This window comes from Pelobates fuscus, chromosome 10, assembly GCF_036172605.1.
Source record: "Pelobates fuscus isolate aPelFus1 chromosome 10, aPelFus1.pri, whole genome shotgun sequence".
Classification (NCBI taxonomy): domain Eukaryota; kingdom Metazoa; phylum Chordata; class Amphibia; order Anura; family Pelobatidae; genus Pelobates; species Pelobates fuscus.
Genome location: NC_086326.1, coordinates 69059201 through 69079262, shown reverse-complemented (window position 1 = coordinate 69079262; position 20062 = coordinate 69059201). Strand labels below are relative to the sequence as shown.

General features: G+C 37.8%; 1 protein-coding gene across 1 annotated transcript; it reads left to right on the top strand.

Annotated features, from left to right (window-relative positions):
• Positions 1-2179: 2179 nt before the first annotated feature.
• PPP1R3C (protein phosphatase 1 regulatory subunit 3C) lies at positions 2180-7207 on the top strand. Its single transcript, XM_063435356.1, has 2 exons — positions 2180-2255; positions 4229-7207. Exon 2 carries the CDS (start codon positions 4230-4232, stop codon positions 5175-5177), a length of 948 nt encoding a protein of 315 aa, XP_063291426.1. The 5' UTR covers positions 2180-2255; position 4229; the 3' UTR covers positions 5178-7207.
• The last annotated feature ends 12855 nt before the right edge of the window (positions 7208-20062 follow it).

Sequence of the window (20062 nt, the reverse complement as noted above, 5' to 3'; positions counted from 1 at the left end):
CCTCTGCCTCTCAGCTACCGTTGAACGATGAGCTTCCCGGCCAATGCACCAAATGATACCGGAGAAACTGACGGAAGCCAAGCACAGAGAGATGGACACAGGTTTCTTCAGGAAGGAAGAGATTCTTTATTGGATCACCGATCGGGACTCAGAGGGACTAGCGTCACCAAAATACAGCAAAGTCTGAGTACTGAATACATAGAGTACATTCCTTATATAGCACTGTAGCTCCTCCCACAATTAACTACACCCACACATACCCTTAACCTATTTAATAAATAGAGTCTAAACTCATCCATCCGGTCTAACCACGTGGCTCATCTGATACAAAGGAGAGGGACGCGTAATTCCAGTTCTTACATTCCTGCACCTGGTCAGTACAGTGATAACAGTATCTTAGCTACGTGTAATTAACCAACTGATACTACAAACACATATACATACATATGCCTTGTGGCAATCTTAGCCTGCTAAACTTGTATTTTACTGGAATTACATCACAGTTCGAGTCTCAAACTGTAACTGTCCTGTGGGATCCGCAAAGAATGGACACTATGTTATCCTAAAGTATGGCCTGACATATTGTTACTTAGACACATAAACTACTTGTGCCATCAAGTCTACCAATAAATCTTACTTAATTTGATTAATTGTTCGTCAGAATGACCTGTTGTGCAACCTTGAATTTGAACACTCTCTTCTTTTTTTCTATAGAAGTCTTTTCCGGGTATCTACTACCCTTTCTAAAAAACGAATACTTCCTTACGCTACAGAATTTAGTAACGCAATGAGGAGTTGATATGAATTTCCTAGGAGCTACAGAAACGCTATCAACTTTTCCGTAGATTGAATACGCGAAAAAGTTACCTCAGCGTCAGTAATATTTTTTTTATTGGGTTTTATTCATTAAACTGGAAATTGAGGGAAAACTACCAGGGAGAACAAAATAAACAGATGATATGGACTTTTTTTTTCAGGTCTGTGTATTGTCAGAAAATTTCAAGTTTCCTAGTTGATTTTATTTTATTAATGCTGCAGAACCTATTTGTATTTTTGCACAGAGCATAGGCATCCTGTACTCCAGGTGTTTTTTTTTCTATTATTTTTATTTGGTTACCTGTGCACTTTCCCAAATCCCTATGCACATTTTAATATTATAATAATATAATTGATGTTTTCTTTTTTTTTTTGTTTCATTCCAATAGCCGTTAGGTGTAAGCCCATCTGACCATTGGAGTGAAAAAAAGGACCTCAATTTATTAAAATATGCCTAGGGCTTTGCACATGTAAGTTTAAAAAAAATAAAAATAATTATTGTATGTACTGGGGCTGATGGGTACTACGGTCATTGCTGCCACCTAAGAGTAGTGGGAGTCTGAGCACAGGACTTATTTCTGTGTATTTAAATAATTAACATATACTATTATATGTTCCTTATTTACGATTATATTTTATATATTTTATTATATATATATATATATTTATATATATAATAGTATACTAAAGGAATAGAGGAGCTATTGAGGATTGATTCGTTTTTAGTAATTCATAAGAATACCCTCTTCTGCCTTTTAGCTGTAAAAGGCAAAGTAAATGGTTTGTATCCCTTGTAGGACTCAGTTTCCCTTAACATTGGCAGGTGAGCTTACACTTTAATATCTTTTGCAGTGCTATTAAACATAATTGTTTAAATGTACATTGGGGTTTGAGATAGTGTGTAAGGTTTTTTTTGTTTTTTTTTGTGGCAATCTCCCCTTATCTACCACACATAATCTGTGACCCAGACAGGTCATGTATTGGTCTCTTCATCCAGATTATGATGCAACATCCACAATTTTTATTTTTTTACAAACAGTAAAAGTGAAATTCTAAGAAATATGGGTAAACAATAAATACAAAAAAAAAGTGCGTGGTGTGGTGTCAGGCCAAAAGTGCTGAACTTCACCCAGCTATAACCGTATTCTGTGCAAGCTAATCGATTAGGCAAATAGTCCCCTGACCGCTTTCTTCACTGACCTCCTTTCAGAGATACAGTGTCAGTGAGTGCAAACATTATCACGCTCATACTGGTAAGTACTGACTGGCTCTGATTGGCCAGCAGGGACGTGATCTAAACCCGGATTGGCTGCTAGCATGTGAGCATGTGAAGGGGGCTGTCCTGCTATTGATAAGCAGACAGACCAGACAGCAGAGAGTTCTATCTTCAGACTGCTGCAGTAGAAGAAACCTCACCTGCAGGGTTGAACACAGTACAGGTACTGTTAATACCATGACAACCCTTAATTAATCTTCTATACACTATCCAGTTACCCTAGGAGCCAGGGATAATAAAGTGATATAGCTTGATCATCATGGTTATATTTAAGAACAATAAAGAAGAAAATAATATTAATTTACTTTTGTGCAGGTTGGTTAAAGGCTATTTCAATATTAATCTTATTAAAATGTTAAGGCTGCACATATAGGCTACTTCAAAAGTTGTGGAAAAAAATTCTACTTTTAACCTAAAACATTCTAGATCTTCATAAATGTATCATTTGATGCTTGTCTTTGTAAGCAAAATACCTATTTGTCTAAAATAGTATTCTTCTGTAGTTTTTTGCTCTGTTTTGCAATTTTTGTAGAGTTTGCTTTTAAATGGTTAATAGGGGAGGTTAGTCTGCTTATTTGCTTTTCAACTGAATTAATATTTCATAGCTATTTAAAAGAAGTCACACATGTGTCACTACTGTCAATATGATCTGTCATATGCATATTCTGTTAAAATGCCACAGCTGCTGCATTACCTCTTGGCAAGCTGTGTTCTCTTTATCCAAGCCCCTTGGGCAATGTCATAAGGTGTAAAAATAGCAGAGTTTCTGCAGCAGTAAGCAATATTTTTTACCTTTTATTTTTCCATGGCTGACAATGGTAAAATGTCCCTTCCTATAATGACATTGTCAAGGGGAGGTGTTCAGGGTGGCTCATTTATAATCACATTTATAGGGGTGTTAGTTGTTTATGCATAACTAAATATCACAATATGGAAAATTAAAAAAAAATGCATTTCGTTTTGCTCAACATTCTTTTGCACAAGTTCCTAAATATGCTTGCAAAATTCCATTTATTTTACAAGCAGATCTTTGTATAGTAATGTTCAAATTGCTAGCAGTAGTTATATGCATGCAGTACAAACGTAAGACTTTATTCGCTAAACTGCACATTGACAAGACATGCAAAATTTAGGCGATGCAGATTTTTATTTTATCATCGTAACTGTTTTGCGAGCCTATTACCATGCTAGTACAGCTCACTCTTTAAAGATTAAAATAATTATTTTCTACTGATGACTAACTAAAGGTGGATTGCTAAACATTGTATAAACAAGCAATATAGAGTATCCCTTGTATTCAACAAATTCCATTTGTTCAATTCTGCTTCTGGCGAAACAGAATTGAGAGACACGGGAGTAATACATTTATAGGAGTTGTAGTTGTTTGCAAACACCAACATATAATTCAATATCCCAATACTGAGAAAAAAAAAATATTCATCTTGGGTTTTTTGCTAGTTCTTTGTCACCTCTCTAGCAGACTGATTAGAGAATAAAATAATGATTTTCTATTATTGGCTAGCTAAAGGTGGCTTGCTAAACATTATGTAAACAAGCAATATAAAGTATCCCTTGTATTCAACATTTCCATTTCCATTTGTTCAGTTTTGCTTCTAGGGAAACAATATTTTGGAGACACTAGCGTAATAAATATTTTATGTATTTACTGTATAAAGCATTTATTGTTTGGTTTTGTGTCCCTCCCATGGACAATGAGCTACAGCACATTAAATTTGAGCTGTTGCTTAGATCTCTATCATTAAAAATCTATAAAGCATAGTTAGTGAAAGTTGCACAGCAAGCATTCTATTAACCTCTTTGTGTATTTCATGGGACTTATGTTGTTATTTGTGTGCTTGCGATGTGCACATGTCACTTTGCAATACCATTGGTAGGCCTATGGCACTCAAAGTGTTAAAGGTAGCATAATATAGCCTTTTCTAGGCAAACCAGCACAGAAAGAGTTAAAACGAAGGTTACAGAGATGTTATCTGCCCAGACTCATTAGGTTAGTGGATGACCAGTGCAATGCCAGCAAATGCTTTTATTTATTAAACAATGAGAAGGAATGTTAAACCTTACTCCTCTTCATTTATTTTAACTATGGCATTCTTTTTTCTTTTTTTTTTTTTCCAGGATGATCCAGATTCTGGAACCCCGTTCTCTTCCACGATCGATTATGCCTGTTGATGTTGCGGTTAGAATATGCTTAGCACATTCTCCTCCACTGAAGAAAATTCTTAGCCCTTACGAAGACTGCAAGGCAAGGAACTTTGTCAATCGATTTAAGCCACTTCGACCATGCCTCTCATTAAAGAAAGAATCAGATTCAAGAAGCAGTGAGTGGAATCGGTCCAAAACCCGAAATAAAAAGAAGGTCATCTTTGCAGACTCTAAAGGGCTTTCCCTGACCTCAGTGCATGTGTTTTCAGATTTTAAGGAAGAACCAGCTGCCGAACTTCAGTTTAATCTGATAAATTTGGAGGATATCACAGCCAGTTTAAAGTTACATGAAGAAAAGAACTTGATCTTGGGATTCACAGAGCCCTCCTCCGATTATCTACAGTTCCGCAGCCGTATCCAGAAAAATTTAATCTGCCTGGAAAACTGTAGTCTTCAAGAAAGGTCCATAGCTGGGACCATTAAGGTAAAAAATCTGAGCTATGAAAAAACCGTGAAGGTCAGAATAACCTTTGATACCTGGAAAACCTACAAAGATGTAATCTGTTCGTACATGAACAACGTCTACGCAAGCACAGACAACGATACATTTTCATTTGTTATCGATATCCCTCCGAACATTCCCAGCCATGAAAAAATGGAGTTTTGTCTGTCATATGAAAGTGATGGCCGAGTCTTCTGGGACAACAACGAAGGACAAAATTACTCTGTAATTCATGCAGAATGGAAATCTGATGGTGTGCAAACTCTGACACCAACTAAAACAGACATAACCTCATACAAATCCCAAAAGATAAAACAAAAGAATGACTTTGATCAGTTTGGAAGTCCTAGGACATCAGCTGGTCTTTTTGCTGAATGGCAGAGCTGGGGTAAAATTATAAACACATCACCCTATTGGTAAAAATAACCAGTCATTGGCTAACGATTTTACTTATTAAGGGCACACTGTGCCTGTAAGAGCTAAAATATGCAACAAGCTAATTGCATGTAAATCTGCTCCAAGCTGTGTTATTGTCGTCGTGCCACTGTGAACATACTCAAGCACAGCAAGCTTTTATGAAGTACATATTAAGGTTCTTAGAGACAATATGTACAACATTAACTCGTTAAACTCGTTCATTGCACTAAACATTACTGTGCATAAACATTACTGGGAGAAATATTTGCTATTAATTTGAAAATTAAAAATGATAGCTATAATAACCCTTACAAAAAGATTTTAGGAGCCGGTCTTTTAAAATCCAAAGATGTTTTTTGCAAGTGACTTATGTAATTGTAACCATTTACACTATTTGAATAGTCCTTGAAATTTGAAAAATGAAATAATTAACTATAAACCAGGGACCCCCAACCACCTTTTATCATAGAGAGCCATAGGTGTTTTGCAACATTTAACAAATTATATTCCCCTCCTTAGATGAAGGATTGATTAAAAGACATTTGAGTGTCAGAAAGGTATACAAAGTACTCGGGTATTCATGCACAGCTGTTTAATAGCCATATAGTAGCCTATAGCAGCATAAACTCTATGATGTTATGTTAAGTGCCTTTTATACAATGTTGCCAAACATGATGTGCAAGGTTGGAGGCTGTCTAACCGAAATATTTTCTAGCAGAACAATTTGTGTCCGCGTGTGCCATACAGAAATGATGCAAAGCCAAATTGTATATTCACACTACATTGGCACTTCTGCAATGGTTTTTTTTTTTTTTCATACGACTCTCTTGCACTCAATATATATTTTAACTGCCCCAATTATCTGATGTTTGGGAACAGAAAATAATGAAAAACAATCAGTATTAAATACACAAAGAGGGTTTAAAACTCAGGATCACAAAATAATGTTGGTCCCTTTGCAATTGATACATCTTTTCAAATAATTAGTGACAGTTTGTGTCCACAATTGTTTATGACATAACTACAGGAGTCACAAAATTCAGATCCTTCACATTGAAGGTAATAAGAATGTGTTGCACCTTTTCAACATTAATTTGGTATGTAATAGAATTGTAGTTTCCTTAAAGAAAGGATGAGTTGATTGTAGTTGATGTTTTTTGCACATTTTTAGGCAAAGCCTTTGAGAATTGCTATTTCAGGATACAGATGTCTTGCCCTATTATTTGGATACATTTTATCAGATGTCTTTTATAGCAGTGATGTATTTTTCGCTTGGATAATCATTTTAATCCTATTTTTTCTTAATTCTTAAAAAAAAAGAGAGAGAGAGAGAAAAATACAAAACTTGTGCACTTTTGGATCCCAATGGTTAAAGAAAACTTCTGTATTTTTCTATTTTATAGCGGGTTTGGATGTGTAATATTTTTAAATTTAAGCAGCATTTGTAAGCTGATGGGTATTTGTGTTAGAATAAAAGTAGGATTTGTTTGTGTTTCTAAAACAAAATGTGATGTTCATTAAGAATGACAGCAATCGTTCTTTCGGTGTGATTGTATTATGTTCTAAGAAAATGGTTCATAAGCTCTAGTTATAACTTATCAGGTAAGACATACTGAACTGCATGTGTATTTTAAGAGGTGGATGTATAAATAACAAAGTGATTGACAGATTCAGATTCAGATCAGAGTCAGAATAAGGGGGTATGGTTTTAAGGTCGCAAATGAAAAAGGATTTAAGGTCTGGAGTATACTGTACATTAATCTATCCTGACAATTTCAATTTTATGATGTTTTAAAAGGATAGGATACAGAAACAGACTTAATGGACCTGACATCAAAATCTACCGTATGTCAGTGTAAGCACAAATCCATGTTTGAGATTGTTTGTTAAAAACACGTATGTGGAGATCTTCCTTATACTGCAGACAAATGAACATGTGACTTTTTCTAATTGTTCTCTAAAATGTGTTCCCTAATGTAATGTTTGAACACTGTAAGATTGTCCAATAATAAATTATGTTTTTTATATAATGATTTGGAGTTTATTTTTTTTTTATTACAAAATAATGCTCAGTCCGTCTAGGTCCTGTTACATACCAGCTTGCCATACTGTCGTTGGGCAACCAGTGTAGATAGGTATGCAAAGTGCCATCTTTTCCGTGATAACAAGATTGTAGTAGATAACTATTGGCAGAAGAATGTGTATACGTAGAAATAGTGATGATTCGGTGTCTAGAAGATTACACCTAAAGGAAGAGGAAAAGGAAAGTGGCAATCGGAGACACAAAGCGGTAGATCCATATAGAAAAACGTATGTATCTTGTCACCTCAAAAGAAAATATATAGGGCTGGATAGGGAATGGCTGAATACATCTACCCTACTCTTAGAAAAGAAACGTTTGCATGTGTCTTGATTCACGGGTGATCTTACTTAAAGGGAAACTCCAGTGCCAGGAAAACTATCCATTTTCCTGGCACTGGAGGGTCCCTCTCCCTCCCACCCCCCAGTCCCCGGTTACTGAAGGGTTGAAAACCCCTTCCGTCACTTACCTGAGGCAGCGGCGATTTCCCTCGTCGCTGTCTCCTCCTCTGCGACGCTCCTCTTGTGCATGGCGTCGGCCGGTTGGCGAGACTGATCTCGCCCACCGGCCGAGGAGACCTAATGCGCATGTGCGGCAATGCAGCGCATGCGCATTACGTCTCCCCATAGGAAAGCGACGCTCTAGCACAGGTTTCCTGTGCTATGGACCAGGAAGTGACCTCTAGTGGCTGTCTAGTAGACAGCCACTAGAGGTGGAGTTAACCCTGCAAGGTAATTATTGCAGTTTATGAAAAACTGCAATAATTACACTTGCAGGGTTAAGAGTAGTGGGAGTTAGCACCCAGGCCACTCCAATGAGCAGAAGTGGTCTGGGTGCCTGGAGTGTCCCTTTAAACAACTGAGGGATTAATCTGATCAGTTACTTTTATTGTCACTCCTACACCAAAGGATTGGTCAGGTCTTAAAATCTATATTTCTAAAGTTACATACAAGCAGAAAATCTGTACCTTATTGCCCAGGTTGCCCCATATGTCTAGACTACCCACCCAATGACTTTCAGATACTTTCATTTCAAATTCCATTTACAACCCACAGCACCGCCATTTTACATTTTGAGAAATATTCTCCTAGTATATATTCCTATACATATATCCTAGTAAAATTCTCCCTTACTGTCTCTAAACCATACCTTTGCCATTCCAAACCCAGACATTTCCACAAGCAGATTTTCATCTCCATAGTTCAACATCTACCATACATGTCCTTGTACTGCATGCCCCACTTTTATCTAAATCTTCTGCCCTACAGCCATATTTGCAACACCATACAATTACAGCCTTATTCCTTTTACTTATACATTTAGGGTTAGAGAGAAATATAGTCAATTCATGTCTTCAGGCCACTTGCACCAGTCCATGTAGGAACACCTGCTCCTCGGGCAACTATCTCCTCCAGTAACACATATTACAGTACTGTGAGCAGGAGAATGCAGGACTGCCTGAAGCATCAGCAGTGCGTATCCAGCTCTTATTGTTTAACTCTGTGATCGAATACATATTTACTGAGCATCACGCAGATATTTGTCTGATATTTACACATGTAATTGTTACAAATCATTTAAAAGACTTTTAATGGATCAGTAACATAAAATAAATAATGCATTATTTTACTAAGTGACAAGATATTGAAATCAGTGTTGGTAAGCAGGTGGAAATCTAAAGATACAGTTAATAATGAAAACAACACATTAAGGGTGTGCAGGTATAATCCATTCAAAAAGAAAAAAGCAATACAATACATAGTGTAAAACTAGAATATGATACCAAATGTGCTGTGATACGGATAAAATGGTACACTCGGATTGGGTGTAGCCAAAGGTAAGATCGCTCAAGTCTACAGAGTGTGTGTGTCTCTTTAGGGGGACACAATACTTACTTCGAAGGTGCTCGGTGAAGTGGTACCGAAAATATAAAATAAAATAGCAGCACAAATGGTGTAGCATTGACAAAACTGAAGGTAAGGAGGTCAGTAAAAAGCAACTTAAACATGGCTCCAGGTGTAGCTAACAATGTGCCAATAAATGGTGGAACTGCCCCTTTTAGGACCAAGCCGGAAAGAAGATCCCCATGGAATACAAAACTATTACCAATGTATTGACAAAATTAAATATTACATACAAGTATAACACAGTACATCTGTAGCGGCCCCTTTGGCATCGGAGAAGAGGGGAGAGCTTCTGACGGATGCATTCATTTATTCTATGCATCAGAAATGTGAAGGAATGTTCTGAACACCATCAATGTCAATATTTTTAAACACCTTGAGCACAGTGAAACCATAAGCACTGTGAAAACTTGCTCTGCTTGCCAAGGGGTGCAACTTTAAACTTTAGAAAAACCTTGATAACAATCGCCTTCCCACGAGGTGCTGCTAGCTTGCTTTACATCTGAATGCTGAGTCACGGAGAGCTTTTTCCTGCCAGAACTAGAGGAAAGAGGGGTCTGATGATCAAACATTCCACGGGGAAACAAGAGGAAGGCAGAAAGGTTTTGCCTGAAGCAGTCAATGCAGAACAAAGATTTAAAGTAATAAGCGGACACTTACAACATCTATGTAGCTTCTCCTACAGAATGCGTTACATCATCAAACAGCTTTCTTAACAGCAATGTAGAAGTCCTCAATAAGTGGTCCATCTAAATTCCATCAGTTCTTTGGTCTAATTGTTCCATTGAAGGGTTTACATTGAATGTTTACATTGAAGGGAAGGTCCTGGCAGATCTTCACCAGAGAAGAGATGTCTGTAAAGTCTGGACTGGAATTTATGTATCATAACTCTGCGGAACATCATCTGCAGTCACAATGCCGTAATTCAGCCCACTCTACACCACTCACCTATGGAAATATGTGTAACAGTAAAATACCATAGAAACATTATCTATAAAAATGGAGTAGTATCAATCAATTTCACCTCAAATCTTTATTAACGTACATGATATCAATTTTATGGAGCAAATCCCAGACAGTCAAGAGAAGAGGTAATGTTATATTTGTATCTCCAAAAAACGTAGTAGTCATATATAAGAAGGCAAACTGGCTAAATGGGGTTAATAGTTCTACAATATACTAAGCTTTTTATAGTTAGTGTTTTATTACAAACATAAAAGAAAACTTACATCTTTCATACTGACTGAGATTTTTTTACTATACAATACTTCCAGTTCTTGATTAGAATAGGTTGTGCCAAGCATGTGCATGCCCTGTAGGGGGTGCTTGTTTTCAGCACTTACAATGTGCCTCTGTTGAGTTCAAGTGTGCTGATGGGAAGACATAATTACCAGGAGTCTTGGCCAGTGTCCTCTGTAGTCCAGTCAGCCTCATGTCTTTGATAGCAGAGCTGTAGGAATAGTTATAGAGGGTGGAAAACACCGTGCTGTCTCAGCACCTCCAGTGTCTATGTGTGAGGATGGACAGGAAGTGGATATCCTGCAGACTTGCAGGAGTGGAAGCGTTGGGTGATGCACACTGGATAGCAGTTCCTGCATCTCTGCTTTTAATCAAAGATGGGTGACTAGATTGAAAAAGACATAGGAGGGTGAGTATTTTTGATATGAATAGTCACCCTTTGGGTTGGGGATGCAACTCTGGGCCTCTAGCTAGGGTTGTGTTGAAACCACATATTTTGTGCAGGAGCCATGCAGCACTAGATGCCAAGAAGTGCAGCCAGAGGGAGGTACATTTATTATGGTATGTGTGTTGGTGAAAGTATATTGGTATGACTCTGTGAATGTATGTTAATGTGTGTCTTTGTTTTTGAGTATCAGTGTTTGTGGCTGAGTGTTTGTGGCTGAGTGTCAATATAAGTCTATGTCTGAGTGTTATTTTGTTCATGTGAATGCTTTGTAATGTGTCTATCATTCTATGTTAGTTTGTGTATGTATACATTCCCTGTGTATCACATAGGTATGTTATTGTATGTCTGTGATTGCATATTAGAGTGTGTCTATAGATGCACGTTTACAGTGGGGTGGGGACTGAATAGAGTCTAAAATGCATTAGGCTGGTTTTGACTTGCCACCTGTGTATGTTGTGAAAGTAATGCATCGATTAATTAATGTTTGTAGTTTTTGGTGCTCTTTGTTTAAAATAAAATAAGAATAAGACGGTAAGACTTTTTCTGAGTTTAATATTCATTACAGCATATTTGTTGTCTATGTCTTTAATATTTTAATTTTTCACACAATGGATACGTGGTTACATTTAGCACTTTGGTTGGTTGCTGTCGGTGAACAGCATTAAATAACTACCTTCTTTATTTTTACATTTTACACTAAAATTATGACAGAAATTCTATTGATTTTTGGAAACCATACGTAGAAAAATTGTTGCCCTTTCTTTTCACTCCATCTGCTTTTGTAAACATATCTTGAGTCCTCCATATTATTCCACTTAAAGACTAACGAATAGACCTGTCAGATGGTGAAGATAGAAGTCTATGATAAATATGAGAAACATTTTAAAATACGAGATGAAAAGCAGTTGAATATGGGAAAAATGTTCGTATGTCCTAATTAGGAATAGTTGTCGAAAAAGCCTAGTGATCATCAAATAACTAATTGCAAGTTTCAGAGTTAAATTACTCATTCTGGCAGCAAAATTCTTGTTTTCCTTGTTTTGTAGATACCTAATGTCAACATTTTCCAAATCGTGGATATCTGTTTATAATAACATTTTCAGAAAAGACACAAATATAAAACAGTCAAAATGTTAATCACTGTTACTATACCTAGATCTTGTGAATGTGCAAATACTTGAACACAATTTAACATAAATATCTATTTGAAGTAACTTTAACTTTAAGTAACTATTCTGTTTTGCCCAGAAGTTAACGTAGGACAAAAGTACATACATTTTTTATTTTTTTACATTTTATAATATTTATTTTGGTTGTTTTATATTTTATGAAATACAAAAGTAATAGAAAACACAGTAGGGAAAGAATGGTTAAAACACAATAATACTGATGGCAGTTTCATGAGCATTATAGAACAAATTAATTTAAATCTAACCTCAGACAAATGAAAAGTAAAGAACAAATTAATTTCCGTCTAACCTCAGACCTACTGTGTAATAGAAGCTGGAGAAAGGTAGTCAGGTGGTGGAGTACGGTAATTGGAAAAGAAGAGAGTGTGGAAAGAGAAGGAGGAAGTGTGGGATTCATTATCTAGTCTCTGCTAGGCATTGGCATGTCCTCAATAGGAGGTAAGCATCATGGAGAATCCTAGCAAAGTGGTAGAGGGGCTCATAGAAGCCTACATAGCTGGGGGAAGGGGTGTTGGACATAGCAGGCCATTTAAATAGCCTGCAATAAGCAGAATCGGCATGAAGTGTCATTGAGTGTCAACATAAGCCTATGTCTGAGTGTTATTTTGTGCATGTGAATGTTTGGTAAATGTGCTTATCATTCTATGTTAGTTTGTGTATGTATTTATTGCACAGCATTCCTCCACTCTGGATTTTGTTGGAGGGTGGGGGCAAAGTGTTGCTTCTATAGGGTGGGAATAAGCTGCAATAAAAATACATTGTCAACAGGTGGAAATTCAGTGAAATAACCATGGGGTACAATACCACATGGTCAGAATTTTGATGCTTGGCGCAATGAATTTTGGAAATCTCACATTTTTTGGTGGGGCAGAATAAACATTGTTTCCCATGGTGTATCAGTAAGACTGTTGCTGTTTTCCTCCCATCTAGAGGTGAACTTCAGCAACATGCTATCTACCACACCAAGCAGAGTTCTGTGCAATGTGGTGCAATCAGTCAAGGGCATGTGCATGTTTAGTCTTGGAGTAATGGAATAGTAGAAATAGGAAGTCTGGAAATATATAGATCTCTGCTGAGGAGTAGGGGTTCTGTATGTGAGCAGTTTGGTCAGTTAGGTCAAGCCTGTTGTTGTACAGACATCTTCAATCGAACCAAGCCATCCATATCCAAATAGGGCCAGAACCCTGATTGCATACCCATGGAGACGTGTGCGATGGAAATTAATCTGAAGCAATCTTTAGAATGCAAGCATTACACTGTTCATGGGGCGATGGAGACGTTTGGTGTCTAACCATGCCAAAGCAGAAAAAAACTAATGCACCTCATAACCCAGTAAAGGTGAGCTTGATACCTGCCAATCCATTAATAGGAGAAGATGTCTGGCCTGATAACTGTTTCCCTTTCCAGATGAAGGAGATGAATGTGGCCATGACTGAGGAAAGAAAGCTTTTGGAACCCTTATCGGAATGGACTGAAGGAGATATAAAACTGTGGTAAGCACATTTATTTTCAATGTGCCCATACTGCCAAACCAACTTGTAGACCTGTGCTATGTCTTGGGTATCCAAAGGCCCTAAAATTTTAATTTAACTCAAATTAAATTCCCCACTAAAATGTGTTCAAACTAAGCCATAAAGAAAAATAAGTCATATTGGTTTCGGTTTTTTTCACATTTGTCTTAACTATATTTGATTTATCTGTCTATTTCTGTTTTATTTCTGTCCTCCTCTGTCAGTTCCATATCCCTGTAATGGACCTTTATCTCTTTTTCCAATGTATTTCTTTCAGTCCTCTCCTAGTGTTTTGTTACATTCCTACCCCACCATTATACCCCTCAGTTGCCCTTTGTCTCTCTCAAAATTCACCGTCTTCTGCCTCCTTCGCCCTGTGTCCAGTTATATTTGAATATCAGCCTAACTTCTGATGTCTCTCTGGCCCTCCCGTCTCTCAGCTCCTTCTTAGTGTCTGTTTTTCAGTAGTTGATAATGATAGTAGTTAAGCTGATATAGTTAAATTGGGTACTGTGAAAAATGTCTGGGTAATAGAAGAAGGAATGGAATTTGACGTAGATTTGTTTTAACTATTGTGTATCCAGTGCCTACCCCTTTCTGTCTTTTTAATAATTAACGCTTTTTTTTCAAGGAGAGGTACATATTCTAATATGAATAGGATATGGCATAGTCCATGTATTAATGTCACTTTTCTGTACAATAATAAAACAAAAGGCTATTATTTTGAATTTGAATGTGTTGCTGTGTGGCTCTGTTGTCACAATGCCCAAGGTCAACAAAACAGGTGCCAACATTTTCAATAGACTATACAATGACAAACATTTTACTTACTGCTTCATGCATAACCAATATATTACACCAGTGGATTAGCCAATGCTTGGCAGAATGCACTAAGCTTTTAAAAGATTATAACACATATTGACGGACCGTGCCAAGTCTAGAAAAAGTAGGTAAATGGTCTGACGTCTAAATATTTATACCAGGGTTTGTGGTATGATATTTCTACAGTAGTTATTGCAGTGTACATCAAGGAGTTATTGGTAACCAACTCAAGTTGGCACGAAAAATAAAAATGAGACCAGACCTTTCACAGACACATTCCCAGATCTCGTGATGATGTATCCCAGGAACTATAATAAATCTGTTCACTAAGAATCTAAATATTTAATGCATTTACCTGTAAACGTAAACACTTTTTCTGCACATTATGCTAATAAAAATAATAAAAAGCAAGAATTATCTTAAATAGTAGAGGCAAGATTTTTTTTTTTTCCATGGACATATAGTCAACAGTCGGAAAAAATAAATAAAATCAACAGAGACACTAATTTCAAAATACTTTTATTATATTTTAATTAGTTCTTGCAGTGTATCTACTAAGATTCAAGAATGTGTCTCTAAGATCAGTACATTTTATTAATACCTTTTGTACTTTTATACAAATCGCTCTTATAATTGAATATGTTCAGTAACTACAATTGTAGCTAGGGTTATCTAATTACTAAAGAATGTAGTCTCTATATAAACCCCTAGTTTAAGTTCTGCTTTTCTGGAAACACTACTTGTAAGTTAATGTTGAAGAATTTTACAAATGTTGCCTATCAATAATGATAGTGCTTCACAAAGGGTAATAAATTGGTCACTGACCAGGTGCTACTTACCGAGTGGCTGATGTTATGTTGATTAAACAATACTTTTTTGAAGGACCAAAATCAGTTTGCATGCTTGAATGGTAATCTAGTTACATTTAGAATTATGACATCCTGCGTTTTCCGGTTTACAATGATTGTTTTCAAGGTTACAACACTCAAGATTCAGCGCACTCACTCATCCACTAAAAACAACTTCAAAGCTTACAGATTTTAACAATTTTTTAAGATGACCCAATGTAGGAAAAAATAATGGGGGTTTAGAGACAGTATATGTTCGTACACTACATAAGCTTGCTGCAACAAACAGTTGTTTTCAGAATGAATATATTTTATACAACTGTTCATCTCAAATCTAAGCTTATGAAGCAGATTTTGTAGGTGGAGGAGGAACAATAGGGCAAAGAAGAGAGTTAAATGTGTGAAATAGTCGTTTGGGTTCGCGGGAGAGTGTGGTTATGAGGGTTTCAAAGTAATTTACTTTTGCAGAGGAAAGAGACAAGCTGTATGAGCTCAGCATACATGTATAGTAGAGAAAGTCCGACGCACATTGAGACTTTCTCCAACAGCGTTCAGCAGTTCTGGAGCATTTTTGGAGGTATCGAGTCAGCTTGGTGTGCCAAGGTTGTTGTTGGGGGCGCCTGTGGCGTTTAAATGTAGAAGGTGCCATGATGTCTAGTTGAGAGGAGAGGGTGGAATTGTAGAAGGAGATTGCAGAACTAGGACAGGTGAGGTTTGAGATAGGTAAAAGGAGAGTTTGGAGATTAGTGGAGAAATGCTCTAGAAATGCTATAGAGGTACATATAACCCGTAACCTGGCCATAATTTTTTGCTGGTGCCCATGTAAATGCTTACTTAGTAGGTAGTAAATGCCATTTTGAAATTAGGTCTTTCTGGGTTCCTACAATGATGATAAAGAATGATGGAACTGATTTGTAGCGGATTGATTGGAAATCATGAATAAAATTGTATGTTTTGCTAGCAATATTACTTTTACATTGTAGATATATTTTGTTGTCTATAAAATGTCTCTGTGACAATGGCTCTTTAAATCTTATTAGCAGTGTTATGAAATGAAGTTAAGCAAATAAATGATGCAAAATATAAATGTATTGCAGGAACTTTAACTCGTTGGCAATTTTCCTGACACATTTCTAAAGAAAGTTCATTAGTGATAACAATGTTTTCTCAACCTTTTTTGAAAACAGAACAAAATCAGTAAAGGACAATGTCTACAAACCTGGTTCCAGACGGGGTATAGGGCCTCTCAATGCTAATCAATATTGCTTGTTTTAATTAAACTTTGAACAGTTCATTTTTGTCCAAATACTTGTAAACAATGTTAGTTAGATTTCGACATCCAAATGGAATCTGAAATGTGTTCGTTTTGGAAAAAGTGCTTTTTTTGGTTTGTTGTAAATGAATATATATATATACGAAAGTGAAATTTTCATACATTCAATAGTGGGCTATTTAATGAAAGCCCCCAATGTGGTTGTTTTTGATGCATACACAAGTTTTTTTTTTTTATTGTTCTAAAGCATTAAACCATTAAATAATTCAATTTGACAAGATTTCACCCACTGTTATGTTAATCTGAAAGGTATAGTACCCTTCACATGAAAACATTGGGTTTATTGTAATATCTAGTTTAATGTAATAAATAATTTGTATAATTAAATCGAGTAGCTGGGTTATATGAAACAAGCATTGGACCTCCAAATTAAATGTAATGCAAAAGCTCTTTCCCTTTCTTATGCAAGATGCTACCAAGGAACTTGTCTATGCTCTAGTAATTTCCCACATGTATTTATTGTAACCCTCTCCAAATGGGTCTTCTCAAAAGTCGTATTGCCCACTACAGTCTGTAATGAATGCTGCTGCCAGACTGATTTTCTTCTCTAGTCGGTCCTCTCACACCTGACCCCTCAGTCAGTCCTTACATTGGCATCCTGTACCCTATAGGAGTGAATTCAAAGTGTTAACCCATACCTATAGAGCATTGAACAATTCTAGCCCCTTTTATATCTTTTCACAAATCCATCGCTATGCCCCTTCTCGGTCTCTCTGATCTGACCTTCTCCTGTCCGCTGCTCGCACCCGTACGGCCAACTCACGCTTGCAGGACAAGCGGGCATATCCCTTCCTATGGAATAGCCAGCCTACTGCCATCAGACTCTCCCCTAGTCTTCAATCATTTAAGAAGGACCTTAAAACCCATTTATTTAGCAATGCTTATGGCCTCCCAGAGTAACCTCTACCCTTACATACCTGTCTCTTGCTCTCTCCTAAAGGGCAGCACTCTACTATCTCCTCCAGCTCTGCCTCACTCCCACCTTATTTGATTGCTATTTCCTGTCCTGTTGTGTTTTACACCCCACCTCCTATAGACTGTAAGCTCATTTGAGCAGGGTTCTCTTCAACCTATCGTTCCTTTAAGTTTTCTTGTAATTGTCCTGTTTATAGTTAAATCCCCCCTCTTATAATATTGTAACACTACGGAATCTGTTGGCGCTTTATAAATGGTAATAATAATAATAATACTATATTGGATGACATGGTATCCTGGTTCGATTATGTATTATGCTTGTACATAGATCCATAGTATCAATAAATAAAAAAAATAACCTCACTTGCATCAAGATTCCAGAAATGGAGAAATAAGTAAATCAATGTATAAAGGGTTTTTAAGGGTTGACCCCAGAGTTAAGTGAGATATTGCAGCTATTGCCTCTCCTAGCCCGATACTTGAATTTCACTTTGAATTCAATTTTAATCCTCCACAATTCATACTGTACTGAATCGCCCTGTAAGAGTATCAAAAGAAAATCACATGTGTCCCTTACAAGACATGGTATAATATGGATGAGTGCACTTACTTAGAAAGTGTACAGTTACTATTGATAAAAAGCATTGCAGAAATGCCAGACTTGTTTCAGTCCTTAATACACTGAAGCCAGGAAATTCCCCAGACAGTAAGGGTTTAAGAGACACCCACGCTTTAGGCAAACCTTCTTTTTAAAGGAACCCTTCAAACACCATACCAACCAATGTTGCTGTCACTGGGGTCCTGCTTATTATTGCAGTGTTTTGCAAACGTATCTTCAGTTACAGAATTTTGGAAAAAGCTTGGTCACAAAAGGATTTACGTAGTGTATTCTGGTGTATTCTGGTGTAAAGAAGATTTCTGATGACTCAGCACATTAATATCATGCTTTTGGAAATTGTGGTGCTTGAGTCCAGGCAGTGCAAAGTATAACCTCTGGGCAAATTGTTCATCTTGATGTCAGCTGTCTGTGAACCTGTGCTCCACTGCCCGAGGAACCTATAATACAGGTATGACCAGTTTAATTTCACTCTCTGTCTCTGTCCTTCTTTCTCTGTCTCTCTCTTTCTATTTATAGGGCCAGATTTCCCATTTTCCCACTGAGGCCATGTCATCCTGAATGAGAGGGATGGCACGGCCAGTAGTGACATAAAAGATCTCTTTCACTGGCCAGCCCATTCTCATGCTGAGCAAGCTGTTGATGCGGCCTTCCACTGTGGCAGTTTGTGCAGCGACCAACCATGCGAGAACTGCCTGTTCTTCCCAGTGGGCTGCTGAGCAACTGCATCAATTGGAGGAGAGTGGCATCACTATGACATCACTGTAATAACACCCTCGCAACCTCTTTCTCCACCGCTTTTAAGGGAGGGAGAGATGGCCAAAAGAGGACAGCCTGCACTGAAGAGAGCAGGCAATGCAGACCTCCATGCCCATACTCTCTCCTGTCCTTTTCACCCTCCATTCCAGCTAGGGGACACTGCCAGCCTCCAGCCTGCCCTGTCCAGCAGCAGCCTGTCTTGCCCAACTCAGGTGCCAGCCACCTGTGAACACCAAGACCAGTGTGTGTGTGTCTGTATGGGTCAGTTTGTGTCTGCGTGGATCAATGTGTGTCTACATCGGGCAGCATGGGAGATAGCCACCAAGCTGAAAAGTAGCCCAATTAAAAGGTGAGAGTGGAGTGTTGCCATTTAGGAGAGAGTGAGAGATCGGTTTGTGAAGTACAAGTTAGTATGGGTGGCCATAAGCTATTCTGAAAATGTGTGCTTTGAGGGACTGAAGATTAGGTGAGAGTCTCATGAGGGGAGGCAGGCTGTTTCAAAAGAGATAAGCTACCCGAGAGGGGACCTGCAAGAGCGAGTTAGCAGTAAGGGTACGAGCAGCAGACAGAAGATGGTCACTGGCAGAAGGGAGAGACCGAAAAGGGGCGTACGTAAGAATAAGTGAAGAAATTTAGCAGGGTTTAATGTTGTGTACAAGCGGTTTCCTGAGGAAAGGGCTAATTTGTATGAGTCTGTCAGCCGGCGTAGCAGTTACTGGGGCTTAAAAAAGGTACATCTACGCAGGCACAGTGTCACAGTGCTGGATAGGCACGATCACGTGGCGGCACCTGATCGGCGTTGTCAAGCAGGCTTTTGCCCCAGGCAGAAACTCACCTTGCGGCAGATGCTGATCCGGCCCACCTACTGTCACATCCTGTTCCTAGCTGCGGATCATTCTGGCTATGGCTTCTGGTATACAATACTCTTTTTACAATTCTTGTTTTTTTTTCTTTGTTTTTTTTTGGTTTTCTATTCTATGTCTGGTTTTCTTTATGCTGAGTTTTCTGGGTTCATTCCTGTATGCCGTTCCTGGAATTCCCAGTCTCTTGGATTCCTTTAAATGATCCTTTTCCATGATTCCTTTTGTTTCAGTTTGTCCCTGTAGGCAGTTGCTCATGTTCTCTGCATTTTCTTGCTGAAGCTGCATCAGGGTCCTGGTATGTGGCTGCACAAACGCTGGTGCTCAACACCAGGGGGCGTGTGGTTACCCTGCACCAGACCC